This window comes from Lissotriton vulgaris, chromosome 5 (genome assembly GCF_964263255.1).
Source record: "Lissotriton vulgaris chromosome 5, aLisVul1.2, whole genome shotgun sequence".
In the NCBI taxonomy this organism is placed as follows: domain Eukaryota; kingdom Metazoa; phylum Chordata; class Amphibia; order Caudata; family Salamandridae; genus Lissotriton; species Lissotriton vulgaris.
The window spans coordinates 407,301,116-407,318,696 of record NC_141693.1 but is presented as its reverse complement, the minus strand read 5'-3'; the positions used below and the strand labels follow the sequence as shown (position 1 = coordinate 407,318,696).

Below are 17,581 nucleotides of genomic sequence, written 5' to 3'. Positions count from 1 at the left end.
ATGTATTATCACATAAATGATATCATCAGTGATGTAATCAGTAATGTCAAATGAGATGTCAGTGATGTCATCAGTGATGTAATTTGAGATGTCATCAGTGATGTCATCAGTGATGTCATTTGAGATGTCATCAGTGATGTCATCAGTGATGTCACTGACCATGTCATAAATGATGTAATATTTGGCATCATTAGCAGTGGATTGCGGGTCCGCGATATATAGTTAGTGCAACTAACTATATATGGAATTTCAATGGTTTTGTGCAAATAAAATAAGGTTTTTTAAATGCTAATCCCTAACTATATATGGTCTATAACCTATGGTTTTTTCAGTGAATTTTCAAGGTTTTGTAAATGCAAATTCCTAACTATATATGGTCTATAACCTATGGTTTTTTCTGTGAATTTCATTGGTTTTTTAAAAGCTAATATCTATAGCTGTAAAATATATTCTTTATTAAGTGACATATCACGTAGCCCGTGAGACGCCTCATGATGCATCGCATAACCGTGACATATCGTCTCTGCAGCGCAAACCAAACCCAAAACGTAAGCGCGCCAGAACACGCTTAAAGATATATATATATTTTTTTAACCTTAATTAGACAAAATCCACACGTGCACATATCACAAACGTTCAAAAAACACAATATGTCGGACTCCCGTTACGCTGCCGGTTAGCTGCCCGGTTAACGTACCAGGAAGCACCTTTACCGCGAAAAATCGCAATTTTTTTTTTCTTTTGCCCCGCAGGGAACTTTAATAGCCCCCTCATCAATCCTAGGGGTTCAGGAGGGGTCTGCCTTACCCCTTTCATTCATTTACACCTTTTTTTTTTCCACCTCTTGTCTCTCGATCCTACCGAGAGACAAGATGGCGGCCGCTCCGGACTGTTTACAATGTTGACAGCTAATCAGCTATATATATATATATATATATATATATATATATATATATATATATATATATATATATATATATATATATATATCCCAGGAGGAACGTAGCTTCTTGCTGCAACTTGCCCAAAGCGTGGAGGGGTCTCGCAGAAGCCGGGGAAGCTATCCCAGCTGGAATACGAGGTACGTAGCGCTCCCGTAAAACAACCAATACAGCAATTCAGCCGATCAGCAATGCAGGAACCAGCAAGACCCAAAGATGGTGCAAATTTTTCTTTATTTAAATATTAGCCCAGCACCAGTCCGCCATGACGCGTTTCGGCTAGAGATAGCCTTGATCACATGACGTCATGTGATCAAGGCTATCTCTAGCCGAAACGCGTCATGGCGGACTGGTGCTGGGCTAATATTTAAATGAAGAAAAATTTGCACCATCTTTGGGTCTTGCTGGTTTCTGCATTGCTGATCGGCTGAATTGCTGTATTGGTTGTTTTACGGGAGCGCTACGTACCTCATATATATATGAGGTACGTAGCGCTCCCGTAAAACAACCAATACAGCAGGTGGTTATAGTTAGGATTGGCTACCATAGGAAATTCCGAACATTCTATTGGGGATAACTTTGGCACCGATTGAGGGATCTGCCTGTAATTTTCCTTAAAATGGTCTCGCTGCGCTCCGCTTCTTCCCTCAAAGTTTCGGGGGGATTTGTGAAGTTGGGGCTGAGAAAAAAGGGGGGTCCCAAAACGTGTTTTCTCCATGTTAATTTCCATAGGATGGTCTGACAAGTCTACAGCCCGAACCGCTGAACGGAATAACGCCAAACTTGGCAAAATTGTAGGGACTGGTACGCAGATGTGCCTTTGCTATGTTTGGTGAAAATTGCTCCAGTGGTTTTTTATGAAAATTAACTTAAAAAACAAATATATATCTATAGGCGCGCTGCGGGCGCCTACCGGGGAGCGCGTACCAGGGAGCGAACACGGCGCGCTACGGGAGTGCGCGAGCGGAAAGCTGATTGGCTGTCGGGTGTCTGTCAACATTCTAAACAGTCCGGAGAGTCCGCCATCTTGTGTCTCGGTAGAATCGAGACACAAGAGGTGAAAAAAGAAAGGGGGATATAATTAAAAGGGGGCAGAGTAGACACCCATTGACCCCCTAGGTTTTCTGAGGGGGGCCTAGAAGACCTTGAAGGGCTAAAAAACGTTTTTTTTTGTTTTTTTTTTTAATTTGCGGGGTAAGCGCTGGCGGCGCTCCCCGGTACGCTCTCCTGTACGCGCACCTTGAGTGCACCACGGGGAAAAACAGTGTAAATAAATAGAGTAAAAAAAAAATGTTCAGTGTTTAGAGGAAATTGATGCATTGCTGGAGTGTGTCACGTGTGAAAGGGCCTGCATTAGTCTTACGGCTGCTGTTAAGTAGGCGCAAGATTTGGACGCAACAGCGTCATAAAAGTGACGCAGTGATATCTCTTAGATTTCACTGCGTCACCTCTAGGACCCTTTCTTGCGTCAATACACCCCTTTTGTATACATTACGCCTGACGTAGGTATAATGTGGCGCAGGGGTTTACAAAGTGACGCATCTACTTAGATGCGTCGCTTTGTAAATATGACTCAATAAGGTGCATTTTTTACAGTACTGGTGTGTCACAAAAAGTGACGTACCGGTGGCGTAAAAGTGATGCATGGCCTCATAAATGAGGCCTTCAGTCTTCTACTCATGCGTCATATTAAATATATGACGCATTATGTCGCAAGTACTTACAGATACGTCAGTATTTCAGACGTATCTGTAAGCGCAAAAGTGATGCATTGCTGGAGTGTGTCACAAAAGTTACACAACTCCAGCAATGCATCCTTTCACATGGGGCAAGTCCCATGTGAAAGGGCCTGCATCAGTCTTATGCCTGCTGTGAGACAGGCGCTAGATTTTGACACAACGGCGTCCTAAAAGTGATGCAATGAAATCTCATAGATTTCACTGCGTCACCTCTACGACCTTTTCTTGCGCCAATACGCCCCTTTTGTATACATTACACCTGACGTAGGTATAATGTGGCGCAGGGGTTTACAAAGTGACGCATCTACTTAGATATGACTCAATAAGGTGCATTTTTTACAGCACTGGTGCGTCACAAAAAGTGACGTACCGGTGGAGTAAAAGTGACGCATGGCCTCATAAATGAGGCCTTCAGTCTTCTACTCATGCGTCATATTAAACATTTTCGTCTCCTTTATCAATGCACTCCACTTCACTTACTCTTTTTCATTTTTTTAAGAACATAGCTCTTTCATGAGAATTGGAGGTAGTTCTGAAAAGAACTTTTTTTTTCTTCTTTTTTCCTTTTTTAGAACAAAAACAAAAACAGGGAATGGAAACTGCTCAACAGGAGCAAAACAAAAAAACTAATTTATGGCTAGGAATGGCAGCGATGGTTCTCCAATGCTTGATCCATGAGTAGAACACTTTGTTCCCCATAGCAAAGTAGCTGATCACAGTCTCTGCATTTAAGAACGCCTTTATTAAAGGCTGGCTGGAACACGTCTTCTATACCGGAGGCGACCGTTGCGGGAGGCTTCTGGCGAGCAGGCTACGGGCGCAAACCCAGAGGCAACAAGTGCGCTCTCTCCTGTCGGCCAATGGCGACCAGATTACGGAGGACGCGGCGATTTCGGCGGCCTTTGGCAATTTTTATGCGGCGCTCTACGACGCAGACCACCTGGACCCCAATGCCGGTCCGGCCTACTTGCAGGGCGCGGAGCTCCCCACCCTCACCCAAGCCCAAGCGGACTTTCTGGAGCGGCCCATAGGCCTGGAAGAGGTCATCTCGGCTATTGCCCGCCTCAAAATTGGGAAATCCCCGGGACCCGACGGCTACACCGCGGCATTTTACAAGACCTTCTGCCAGCAGCTTGCCCCCCTTTTGCGCGACCTGTTTAACACATTTAACACGCCTGGTGCCATACACCCGGACCTGCTGGAGGCGTCTATCTCTGTTATTCCCAAACCGGGCCGTGACCCGGCGGCCTGCGGTTCATACAGGCCCATCTCGCTGCTGAACGTAGACTTGAAGCTCTACACTGGCATACTAGCGAGCCGCGTTGCACCATATATGCAGCAGCTGATAGACCCCGACCAGGCGGGCTTTATCCCCCAACGGCAGACCAGCGACAACACCAGGCGGGTGCTGCACCTCATTGAGGCCGGGTCGCGCACTAAACCTGGCTGCATGCTCCTCACCATCGATGCGGAGAAAGCATTCGACAGGGTGCATTGGCCATATCTCGATCAGGCCCTCCGCCACTTCGGATTCGGGGAGAAACTCCGCCATCGCATCTTTAACTGCTACCGCCGGACCAACGCTGCGGTGAGAGTGAACGGTCATACCTCCCCGAGGTTCGACATTGGCAGAGGCACGCGCCAGGGCTGCCCTCTGTCGCCGCTCCTATTCGCACTGTATATGGAGCCGATGGCTCAGAGAGTGCGGCAGCATGCTCTCATTTCTGGTATCAAATTTGGTGCCGACACGCATAAGATCAGCCTGTACGCTGACGACGTCTTGCTGTCCCTTACCGACCCGATGCAATCCCTGCGTGCTCTCTTTGTGGAGCTCCACACCTTTGCCCTGGCCTCGGGTTTTAAAATCAATGAAGCCAAATCTGAAGCCCTGAACATCTCCCTAAGCCCAGACGTGGTGGCCGAGATTAAATCGGAATTCAAGATGCAATGGTCGGACGCAACCGTCCCGTACCTGGGCGTTCGCCTGGCTCCTACTGTCAGGGGTACTGCGCGAGTCAATTACGAGGCCCTCACGCTCAAACTCCGGGAGCAGCTCCGGCGTTGGAAGCCGCTTACATTGTCATGGCTAGGCAGAATTGCCGCAGTCAAAATGACACTGCTACCGCAGATCCTGTATCTGTTTCAGACGCTCCCCTTGAACCCCCCGCAGGGTTGGCTTCAGCAAACCCAATCGGACCTGTCACGGTTCATTTGGAACGGCCGGCGACCTAGGTTTAAGCACACCCTCACCACTCTGCCCCCGGCGAACGGGGGGTCGGCGTGCCCGACCTCACCCTGTACTTCCAGGCAGCTCAGCTGCGCACCTTCGTGGAATGGTTTCAGTTGGAGTCCGGCAAACACTGGCTCTTCCAGGACCAGGCAGTGGCCGGCCGTACCCTCCAGGGCGTGCCTTTCCTACCACGCCGACACCGACCCCCTAACCTATACGCCTCTGAAATCACAAGCACCGCCCTGCGAGTGTGGGACAGAGTGGCCGTGGCCAAGGGACTGACCACCTTCCCCTCACCTATGACCCCCATCTTTGAGAATCCAGACTTCTCGCCGGGCTTGGACGCCGGAGCATTGACGACGTGGCGGACGATGCCCTGTAGAGCGGCGGGACACATGTTCGACGTCAAGGGGGTCCTCCCGTTCCAGCAGGTCAAGGCGGATTACGGCGTGGCCGAATCGGAACGCTTGCATTACCTGCAGGTGCGCCACTGGGTGCTCCACCCCTCGATCCAGCCCGGGGCCCAACGGCACCTCACGCCCTACGAACGGTGGCTGCTGACGCGCACCTCGGACAAGAAATTGATTTCGGACCTTTATCAGCAGCTACTTCTCACTCAGGCGCACACGTACAACGCGGGCCAAGTCCGGTGGGAAAGGGACCTGGGGAGGCAGCTCACTAGGAAAGAATGGGAGGGGGTGTACCACAGGGCCAGACACTCAGCGCACCACACCGGGCTCACCGAGACGATGACTAAGGTAGCCACATACTGGTACCACACCCCTGAGAGATTACACCAATGGGATGCCCGAATAAGCGACAGATGCTGGAGGGGGTGTGGGGAACTAGGGACACTGGAACACCTGCTATGGAGCTGTGAGGCGCTGCGCCCCTATTGGGACCCTATCCTGGACCTTATAGATGCTCATCTAGACACACAACTGCCGCGCTTCCCTGCATACATTATTCTAGGCCTCCCAAACGCCCTCATGTACCCTCTGAAGTCCTGGAGAGGACGTTTGATCGCGCTTGCGCTTGGGGCTGCGGTCCAAAACATTGTGGCCCACTGGAGAACAGTTCAGGCTCCGCAGCAATTGGGGTGGCTTCACCGGCTCTGGGCGATCCTGGGAATGGAGAAACTATCACTGGCGGCAGCTGGGAGGGGGGCGGAATTTGCGGAACTCTGGCGGCCATTCCTCGCCCTGCTCACCGGGGAGTTTCGAGAGGTGAGCTGCCCACGCTACCTGCGTCTGCTACGCCTGGCAGAAACACCTCTCCCAGACCCCAAGACACACGCCCGTAAGCGCACGGGCCCTGCACGCGCAGCACCACTTGACTGTTAATAGTAGACCACAACCGATAGATTAATCCCGGAAATGGACAAGGAGAGGGGAGGGATGGGGCGGGAAGGGTAGGGGGGTTGTTTACAGTTCTTTGTTTCTCAAATTGCACTAGTACTGATCAGCTTGCACCGTTGTAGCACCTCTTATGACGCGGCCGGCCCAGTTGGGTTGTAGGCGGCTTGCTGTGTTAACAGATGATGTACCCGCTGGCCTCGTGATGGGTGTCAGAGGGGTTGCTGACTTAGGCCTCCCTGGAGTGGTGACGGCCCCTACAGATGTCTCGGAGGTGCATTTCTTTGCCTATGCTCAATAAAAGATTTAATACATAAAGGCTGGCTGAATGTTAGGAATCAGCTCTTGCGATTGCCCCCTCACTGAAGTAGTTGCTCCTCCGGTTGAAGTAGAGGCCCCATCACTGGGAACCTCTCGTGCCAGAGCCCTGACACTCTCCCGGGCAAAATTCTGGGGGTGCCTCCTCTCCACATGGCAAATCATTGTGGAGTTTCCAAAAGAATATTTCTTGGTGGGGTCACCCCGTGACAGGACAGTGTGACAAATCCTGCACTCCACTTTTGGAGCATTTACTTTTTTCTGGTCATTAGGAATGGGAAAAAACTTCCATATGAAGTAATCTTTTACTTTCGGCTGAGGAACCTCTTCATCAGGAAATTCATTGGAGTCATCATTACTGCTGGATGGTCTGGCAGCCATGGTAATCCAAGATATTATTCCAACAAAGATTCGACAGCAAAAAGGCAGGTCTGGCAGTCACAAAAGTGAAAGAAGAAGTGAAGGAAATGAGTGTTGATTTCATTCTTTGTAAAAAAAAATTTTAGCAACCAATGAAAAGAGTTATTTTAAGGTTACATGACTTGACGCGCTTACGCGGCGCGCACCAAAGCGCTTCCGTGGGCGCTTATGCGGTGGGAACGTAGGCGCTTACGGGGGCGCTTACACGGCGCGCCTAAGTGACGTTTCTATAGCTTCACGGAAATGCAAAATCATTTTCATTTCGTAAATCAAAAATACTGCTTTTATAAAAATGGTACTAAATGTCTTGCGTTATTATTTACTTTTCAAACTTTTTTTTTAACGAACGCAGAAATAGCGCTCTCGGTGCGCTCTCGGGCGAGCCTACCGGTGCGCGCACCCTGAGCGCCCCAGGAAAAAATGATTAAAAAAAATAAAATGGAAAAATATTATTTCAAAAATAAATTATTAATAATTAATACTTACACAAAAAAGCAATTAAAAAAAATCGTAGGTTACAAACTCGTTATAGAAAGGAATTCGCTTTTAAAAAACCTAAGAAATTCAGTGAAAAAAACAGAGGTTTCACAATCGGTATAGTTAGGAATTAGGAATGTCATCAGTGATGTCATTTGAGATGTCATCAGTGATGTCACTGACCATGTCATGAATGATGTAATATGTGACATCACCAGCAGTGGATTGGGGGCGCGCGAGTTATAGTGAGTCCAACTAACTATAACATGGGAATTTCAATAGTTTTGTATGAGTAAAATGTTCAGATAACTATAACTGGTGTGAAAGCTATGGTTTTTTTAATGAATTTCAAAGGTTTTTTAAATGCTAATTCTTAACTATAACAAATGTGATACCTATGTTTTTTTAGTGAATATATATATATATATATATATATATATATATATATATATATAGATACATATGTAAATATATATATATATGTATAAATATTTATATATATTTATATATATTTCTTTTAAATATGTGCTCTGTCTTGACATTTGCCCATTGAAGATTGTAGATTGCCCCACCAGTTCTATCTGTGTTTTCCTTGTGTCCCTTAAAATCACTTCTAGGGATACCACTGGTGATGCTAAAGATGACTTCATCAAAGTCAAACAAATGCACACACAAAATCGATGTTCATGTTTTTTCACTATTATGATGTAAAGTCCTGTAGCAACTTTTGAAAAAAAACTACATATATTTCCAAAAGCACTGGAACAGCTTTAGACTGATGTGGACCTTTATTAATATTCAGAGAAACATTTGGACTAACTGCTAAAGCTTTCTTTGTAAATTATGTACGGGAGCATTGCGAAAAGACATGAAACCAGAACTGCAGTGGTTTCAGATTTTTAAATCAGCATTTGTTTTTAGATGTCTCATATATGTCATAGAAAGACACTGCAATCTGAAGCCAAAAAGGATTGTGTGGATCTGCAGACCAAGGATAGCATACGTACAACACAGGGTCAGTGCGTGTGATACAAGTTAAACATACACTACAGTGCTTGCCTTCAGCTCTGGGAAAACTTTAAAACAATTTAGGCCTCAGCTAAGCTAACAAATTTTCTAATAGCCTGATTCACTAAGATACTTTCAATGAGTAGGTGTGACTTACTCCCAGAAATATTTAAGTATGCAATACCTAACTCTGGAATAACTCACGCTTAAAGAAAAAAGACTTTTGAATCAGACCTTTGACTACTCACATGTGACTACCAAAAAGTTTAACTACCCTTTAGGAATGGCACCAAACAAAATGTAAAGTTAAGTATAACAACTTTGTCTACAACTTCCTGTAAAAGGATTCCGAGAGGTGCACCTTCCCCTAAAAAATTGGGCAAAAACCCATAGGTTCTCAACAGGCACTCTTGGAGGCATATTATCTAGTAATGGCGATAATGATCGCCGACCCCAAGTTTCGGCATGTTCTATAGCTCATTCTTTCCCAGATAGTTTTCGCATTGTTTTCGACGTATTATCAACACATTGGTAACATGCTATACTGTCTGGGAAAGGACGCGCAAACGATTGCTAACCGGCGATAACTATTCCTGCGATACCTTTGCTTCAACGGAAATGGATGCGTTAGTGGCATTTATATTGCAACTAATGCATCTTTTGACCCATGGAGTGCCTGCAAACCTGGGTGGCCGAGTGACAAAATCATCACGTACTGCTGTCCACATGCACAGGACATATAGTTGGCATAACTGCAATACTGCAGTGTTCCAGGGGCAGAGTCAGCACAAGCAGCACATGCTTCTGAACACGCGGCAAAGACCGCGTTACTAGCGACTCTTTTGCAACCTGATGTGGAACTTTGAACCACTTACGAAGGAATCTCAAATTGAGAACTTCGTACAAACCTTTGAAAACTACACTAATAGTGTGAGTACTTTCTATGTCCTTTTTTTGTGTTTTGTCCTGACGAAAGCTCCATAGACCTTCTGGCCCTAGGTGAGCTCAAACATGTCGACCTGTCTTTAAGAGTTATATGGTAATCCGGTAACTCAATTACTTAATATAACCATTACTTTTTTTATCTAACGGTACTCACCTTCTTTGAATAAATATTACTGTTACGGGGAACTACAGTTTTTTACAACTCCTCACACCCCCCCTTGTTTTATTCATCACCTCCTGAGATCTGTCCCCCTATCTCTGGACACTTCTACACTAACTGGAGGTTGCCTCGGGTGAGGCAGGCATACAGCACGTTATTTTGACAACCCAATGACTATGCCCTGACGTTTGACTAAGGGGCGGACGAAAAGATATACCGCACGTTTTCAACAACCAATTGTGTCAGCGTCTATGAGGGTTGTCAAAGAATAACCAATGGTTATTGTAGACACTAGTGTCCATTCCCACTGTTGATTAATTAATAACTGCAATATTAGACAAGTACCTCCTTCTGCCACACAGGGAGGTAAACAATCTGTCACAATCATGTCTGTGGTTAAATTGAGGGAATCACGCCAAATCCAGTGCCTTGGACACCCTGACCTTATGACTTTGTGCACCTCTTTGATGTTTGTGGGTCTCCTGATGGAGATCTTGGCTACTCTGCCTTATGTACCTCCATGTATCAGCACCTTTAGTCAGGTTTCTAGCAGGTGTAAAAATCCTGCGTACATCAGTGTTTAGCGAGAATTTTATTATCGCGAGTCATGGTAGCTAATACAGCGAAGTAATGTTAGCGACTGTTACCGTGAAATTTAGGTGAGAAACACCTACATTGCATGTCATTAGCGATAACTGTCGCTGGCATGCAAGGCGATAGAAAAACCGGCAGCTAACGCCGAAAAGCTTGCGCTAACGCATGTTAGCACAGGCTTGTTTATAGGGCGATAAAAACAGTGCCGCTTTATCGGCAAAAAGTGTGCTAATGCGGCGATAATGCCCGTGATAATATGCCCCATAATACGTAACAATACTTTCAAAGTATGCTAAGGTACCCTAACCATGACCAGGAATGTCGCACACCCCATGGAAAGTCAGAGAAAATGGTGGTGAAACAGTACGTCTGTCAGCACAATTTACTACAAAGGAGGACAAAATGTGTATGCAAACAAACAAGCTCAGAAATATAATTTCCGTACAGTAATTTTATTAATCGAGGTGTTTTATCTCCCGATTTTAATGTACCCTGTTGAAATGGGGAATACCATTCAATTTTGTTCACACTGACCTATAAAACCACAATGTTTTTATTGTACGAATTCCTCCTAGTTACATGTGAATGGATTTGCTTGGGGGGAGGGACCTGGGGCCAGATTTACTAACATTTTGCATTAGGTTGCATCACTTTTTTGAAGCAGCCCCAACACAAAATATGTGTCAGGAAACACTAAGCCATGCAAAGCCTGATTTGCCTGTCTTTGTGTGGCATAGTAAAAAAAATGTAATACAAGGCAGTGCATAGCACGCTGAGTTGCATTACTTTGCATCTGGGAGGCGTTCCATGGGTAGAGCATGGTCATTGCCATGTACCCACTCATGGATTTGTTCACAAACCCAGATTTACTAATGTCTGTAAATATAGCCTTGCACCAAAATGGTGACCCTACACAAGACCTATGACAATCATGCAGCAAAGTAGGCAAATAAACTAGAAGATAAACTATATCTTAAGCCATTGATCAGAAGGGCGATGAAAAGAGCCAGAAATAACCAGAGAGAGTCTCTTCCTGGAAACATATGCAAAACTACAGAACAACAGACTCAGGAGTGTCACCACATATGGAATTCATGCAAATACATTGAAGAAAATAGTTCTACGACGCTGAAAAACTTTAACTTCAGCCACCTCAAAACCAGAGCCACCAATGTTCTCCTTTAGGAGAGGAAAAGCATTGAGAGATCTCTTGGTACATACAAGACCAAAAAGGAAAGAAACTGGAGCTCACAGGCAATAATCAATGTGCAACCTGCCTGAGGTAGCGGGTCACTACCTCTGTGGCAGTTTCAACATCTGCCCACTTACAAAAAACAAGCATAGATATAGATCTGGGACTACGTATCCCATGGATTCTCAGGAAGCACACACATTGCAACAGCACCAATGTGGTGTACATCGTTATATGCCAATGTGGTATGAGGTATGTGGGTATGAAAATGGGGGAAGTCAAACTGTGCATCAATGAACACAGAAGCACTTTCCGATACATAAAAACAATCATGAAGCTAATGCGCCATTTTTTGCCGTAACCAAACTGTTAAATGTTTTATGCCCTGATGTTATGGTATATGTCATTTTTACCGAGCTGTGCCGGAATAACAGGTATTATTTCGGTATTCACAGTTGTTTGTGCAGTGATGGTGTTTTCATGAAGTGTGCAACATATGAGTTGTTATCTTATTTCATTAACTGTGATGTTATGAAAATTGTCTAGTTGGTAAAGTGATTACTGGTTTATGTGGTTCTGGCCTATGTTTATACACAATACAGAAACATATTTTATATAATACTGTTTGAAACCTCTTTTTGTGGGGTATATATTATGTCACTAGTGTGTTTGTTGCACAAACGCTTTACACATTGCCTCTGGGATAGCCTGACTGCTCATGCCAAGCTACCAAAGGGGTGAGCAGGTGTTACCTTAGGTGTGTAACTCCCTTACCCTGACTAGAGTGGGGGGTCTGCCTGGCTTGGTGCATACCCTAACCAAGCAGAAACCTATTTTTTAACAGAACACTACCTCAATCGTTTTTTCGAAGCTTTAAGTCATAGGGACCAGTGTTCTGCAAAGGGTGTTGGCTCACTTTCTGGAAGAGGCTTCTAGAAATGTTATACATTTGAATTGTTCTGCAGCATCCCTAAGTCAATTCAACCTAATAAGGTTGAAGTCTTTAGAACAGCTTCAATGGAAGGGAAACATCATGATGTCTGGAAAGTACTATGTTATAAATATAACAGTTTGAATGAAAGGAGATTCCCTCATGCAAACGTGGTCAGTGTTTCACTGGTATTAGAATGCTGGCACTGGACTGTGGCATTCAGATTAATAGAAGTATATTAAGTTTAGTTAATAAGTTCATTACCACCCATATTCTAAATAATATTTTATGTATGTGTTTACCTTTAGAAAGGAAGCAGTTCTTGTGTATTCCATTCTATCAGTATGGACCTGGAGCATGTTGCAGTTTCTCTTGGATGTTACTGGTGAGTATCTGAATCATGAATTTTGACGCTGGATGAGTCTGCAGAACTCTATTTATCTTTATTCATGCTATCTTTTCTTTCATGGGTATATAAAAGCAAAACATTTTTTTAAAGGTGGCTTGAACCTCACTTGCCAATAAATGTAATGAGCATTTTTTTTTATATCAACCAGTTAAGATGTTTTGCCAGGTGTTAAGAAGAAACCAAATAGCTATTTGGAAAATTTGATCAGCATGAAATTCAAAAACGTTGCAGACACGATGTTTTTTAAGATTTGGGCCAGGCTACCTAAATCGTAGTAAGTAGTATTGCAGGGCAATTGTTGTCAAACATTTCCACATATCATTGCCAAACCAGTGACTACCTCTATTTATTTAGAGTCAGGGGATGTGCTATATTTACTCCGGCTGACCCTCCACTGGAGTCAAACTTTGATCTAACAGCCCATCTGACAGTGGGCTGTAAGGTCAAAGTAACAGTCATCCGGTCCTATTTAGGGCGGGACAACGCCACTTATGTTCTCAATATGGGACAGCCATTCCGGTCATAGCAGCACTGGGAAGGAAGAACACACAATGCCTCCCCTCCCCATGCACAGGAAAAAACTCCCAGCGTGTCAGGGATTTTGTGTTTTTGTTTCCAAGAAACAAACTCCCAGTTTAAAAGCTGGCTTCTTAAAAACAAGAAAATAAATGCTAAAATTGCCCGACTGACCTCCACCAGGGTTACAGAGGTCATAGGATGCACTGAGATGGCGGTCTAAAGAGCCACCTGCTAGTGTCTAATCTCCCTCCATACCCTTGGCTTACTTTGTATTGAACATGAACATTGCATAATGTAGATTTCTTTTCTACTGGGGTTTACGTTCTTATGCCTTCATCACCATTAATTCTACAAAACTAATATGATCACATGTTAAAGATGCCACTCTTGGCTAATAGAGTAGGGAAAAAAGGAAGATATTGTCATTTCTGTCTTTTCTCTCTTTAATTATAAAGAACAGTTGCTAATCACCATTTCCCTGAGTCATGTATTTTCACATGTTTAACAGCATACATGTCATTGGTGACAGGGCACACGAGTTGGTAAAAAGTCTCAGGGTTAGTCTAATGCTTATGTTGAAGGTTCCCTAAAAGATATGTGATGTGAAAACCAAACAAAAAAAGAAAAAGAAAAAAAATACAATATATTATTTAAGATGTTATCAGATGAGAAAAAGACAAACCTTTCAATACAAGCAAACCATGAAATGAATCTACCAAAAATACAAAAGGTATTCAAAGAAAGCTTTGCTTGAAAGTTTTGTTTTCCCAGTTGCAGGCATGAAACTGTAAATATACATTAGTGATTCAATTACCAGGAGACATATTATCGTTCATACATCACCCTGATATGGGAGCTATAATGTTCAAAGTACTTAGTAAGTAGAAGTTCCCAAATGATTTGCTGAACTTTCAAATATTGATTCTAAACACTACTCATTAAATACAGATGACCTGGATTTAATTACACGATAGCCAAAAATATTAAATAATGTATATGATTTATGTAATCAAAGTAGAATGCCGAGAATTGTTTGCTAGTATTGATACTTAAAGGAGATAGTCAAAACGACAAGATTCTATTATATTTATAATTTAAAAATCTTGGAGGGGATTGTGCCTGTCATAAAGTGAGAGCACATAAAGTGTCCAAAGAGCAGACTCATTAAATTAATTGGTGTGTGTAGTAATGGGAAGGTTACCTGCATGGCTCGGTAGAACATGCACCCTTGGCTTGGTGTTTTGTCTTTACAGTGATTCTCTGTAGGTTTTTGGTTTTTCACCACAGCATACACAAGCTTGATACAAGCTCACTGATGGCATAATGCGTAATGGCTTGCGACTGAAAGTGGTTTCTGTAGGTCAGAGGGTCACTAAAAGTTCACCAGGATGAAGAATGCTGGCAGTAGGAAGAATTTTGATTAACATATAATTGTGTGCCTTATCTCCTTTCCTTCATTGGTAGAGTGCTTCCAGCCCTCTTATAATAAATTCCTCTGCCAGTTTGCTTCTCACCCAAGTCTTTGGTCCCTCGTGTGGGGCGTTGATGGTGAACGTGTGGGTATTTTGCATGCTGTAGGATGAGAATGGAGTGGATGCATATGCTTGACTGTGTGAAGATAGGGATCTATTTAGGGACAGCTTTGTGAGTGACAAAATGGAGGACAGAGACAAGGTTTCAAGACTAGGATGTGATCTGGAGGAAGCCCCCACAACATTCCTTAGGTACCTTTGAAGTGGACCAGGCTACTCTGAAAGAAAGATCAAATGGTCTAGTAATGTGCACGACTGTCCCAGAACCTTGCTCTTTCCCCTCTTTCCCAGAGGTGTGGTGCAGAACGCTTTGTCTAGTGTCCAAATAAGGAAGGAACTTATCTCCTATTGTTCATTTTGACCCAGCTCCACTATGATTTCCGGTCAAATGGAATGCTCAGAACTCCACTGTTCTAGCATGCTAGCCATGGATAAATACGGGGTAAAATTCTCATGTCATTCATTGTTTCTGGAATTACTCATTAACTGATATCTGACCAGCACACATATTTCTGGGTTTCATTGTTAGTGTCTTATCAGGAACTGATCTAAAATCCATCTAGAATCGTGGTAGAAGCCTGTTTTGCATTGTAGCTTTTATTGGACATGCATGACTTTCCTGGTGGCTGCAAGAATACACCAAAGCCAGCCTGTTGGCTCAGAAACTGGAGGATAGTAATCCGCATCCCTTTCAACACCTAGGAGCCATCCTTGTCCTCTACTTCCCAGTTTAGGCTGCTGCATGCAGAAACTCCTAGTCCCTGCACATTCTGAGAGGTAGAGACAGCTGGAGTATAGGAAACTGCAAAAAAAGGGGCTGGCTCAGTAGCCCTAATCATTACCTTCCTAATGAACATTTTCACAAATGCCAAAGATACTCAAATTCCTTTTCACCTGGGTGGCAGAAAACAATTCGGGCTCCTTTGCCGACATCATATTTATCCACAATAATCTATGGATACTGATGGTCACAAATTATTGTTATCGGAAGAGATATATGTCTGGACAATGGCTCATTTTGTCAAGTATTTGTTTATTATAATTGAAGAAGACAAACACACCACGGAACAAGGCACGTAACAGGCAAATGCTGGTAGTGGGCTGCACAGTGTTCCACAGGGGAATCAGAGAGAGCAACTGGCAAGCGCTGCACATGTCTGGCATCATAAGGGCTGGACCCAAAGACATAAGCAATTTAGAAATAGGATCTGTGGCAATAGGAGCAGACAAACACTTTGCTCAAGTTAACATAGTAATTAACCAAGCAGAGGGAAGGGGTAGGAGTCTGGAGTGCCGTAAATTAGACCCAGGCGGGCTACCCTGAGGCTGGGGAGAGGGCAACGAAGACATAGAAAGTGAGAAAGAAAGGAGAGAGCTGAACAAGAAAAAAGAGTATGGGGGGGAGGGAAGAAGCAGAAGTGGTTGGGAGGGAGAGAGTGGAGGAAGGGAGGAGAGTGGGGAGCAGGGAGTCCCTGGGAGGGTATGTCAGCGCCCCGCTTGGAGGCTAGGGGGAGATTAGGCATTTCACAATAAGGTTTCAGTTCCACTGGTCAAGAGGGCGCCAAGAATTGGCCTGCACCCCAACATAATCCTTTGAGTTGTAAATGTTGCCAAGAATGTGTCCAAGCCCAGACAAAGCCGCAGGAGAGGACGTTTAACCAAACACACCAAATTTGTTAGAGACATTGAACTATCATCAATTCGTATAAATTACCCCATTTAAAAATGCTTCCTTCGTCTATCATATACAAAGCATGCAGCAAGTCAATACCGACAAAGCACTTTCGGATTAGCATGGTTGTTATTACACACTGTATTTTACTTACTTGGGATGCAGAACTGTCCACCTGAAGATTCCACCTCCACACCAATCAAATAACAGACTGAACTGCAAATTACAAGCTCTTTAGTGGCCGACTGGGTGAGCCGAAATGTATGCTTTCAAAGTGGTACTGGGAGGCAAATATGGACTATAAAAATTAGAAAGTGTTTCCCCTACCCTCTAATATGCTTCTTTCCATTTTATATTCATTTAAAAATCCGGGAAAATGTGTTGAAACATGGGGGTGTTTGAACTTAAATGCAAGGTATTCTGTATTACAGGTTGATTTTCCTTCATTTTCTGTAAGTGGCAAACTATCACCTCTAACAGTAGGAATGGCATGCATTAATCTGGACTCCTGAATTTCAGAGTAAGCCAGGAGGGCTACTAGACGGACTTTGTCAAACATTCTGTGACTGAGATATCTGAATTATGTAAATTCAGAACACTACCAATATGCAATGCTCTTTTTTCTTTATAAAGCTGGTTTGGTGAGGAGCAAGTTTGGCATACCTCTGATTTTGACCTTGTAGATAATAGAGGGCCTGAGGTACTATTAGTCAATTAACAAAAAGTGGTTGCATTTTGCGCATTGACTTTTGCGCTTGGAATAGTATTTTGAAAACCAATTTATGTACAAATGGTTCAGTTCACAAAATACGGATTCACAGGAAGTCAAAAAATGCGCTGCCTCATTTCAATCATTAGGCACATCACAATGTACGACCCCCTGCGATTGACCACAATCACAGGGTTGGTGGCCTGCACGGCTCATCAGACCACCATGTTTGTGATTGTGTTTAAATTATGAAAACCTTTTTTAATACAACCCATTTTCCTTAGAGAAACATGACAGTGTTTAAAAAATTGATCGTTGGAAAACTAAAACTTTTCTCAAGTTTCACAAAGCGTGAGATATTCATAGGGGGTACCATTTGGAAATCAGAAACCTGGGGGCATATTAGCAACAAATAGCAATAATTATCGCA

At 43.8% G+C, this 17,581-nt stretch overlaps 1 protein-coding gene across 1 annotated transcript in view; it reads left to right on the top strand.

Moving 5' to 3' along the window:
- Positions 1 to 17,581, top strand: part of TMEM26 (transmembrane protein 26) — a 463,214-nt gene that overhangs the window by 394,386 nt on the left and 51,247 nt on the right. Inside the window, exon 5 of the mRNA XM_086920080.1 lies at positions 12,619 to 12,695. Coding sequence (XP_086776206.1) covers positions 12,619 to 12,695 — 77 coding nt within the window. The remainder of the gene's footprint in view (positions 1 to 12,618; positions 12,696 to 17,581) is intronic.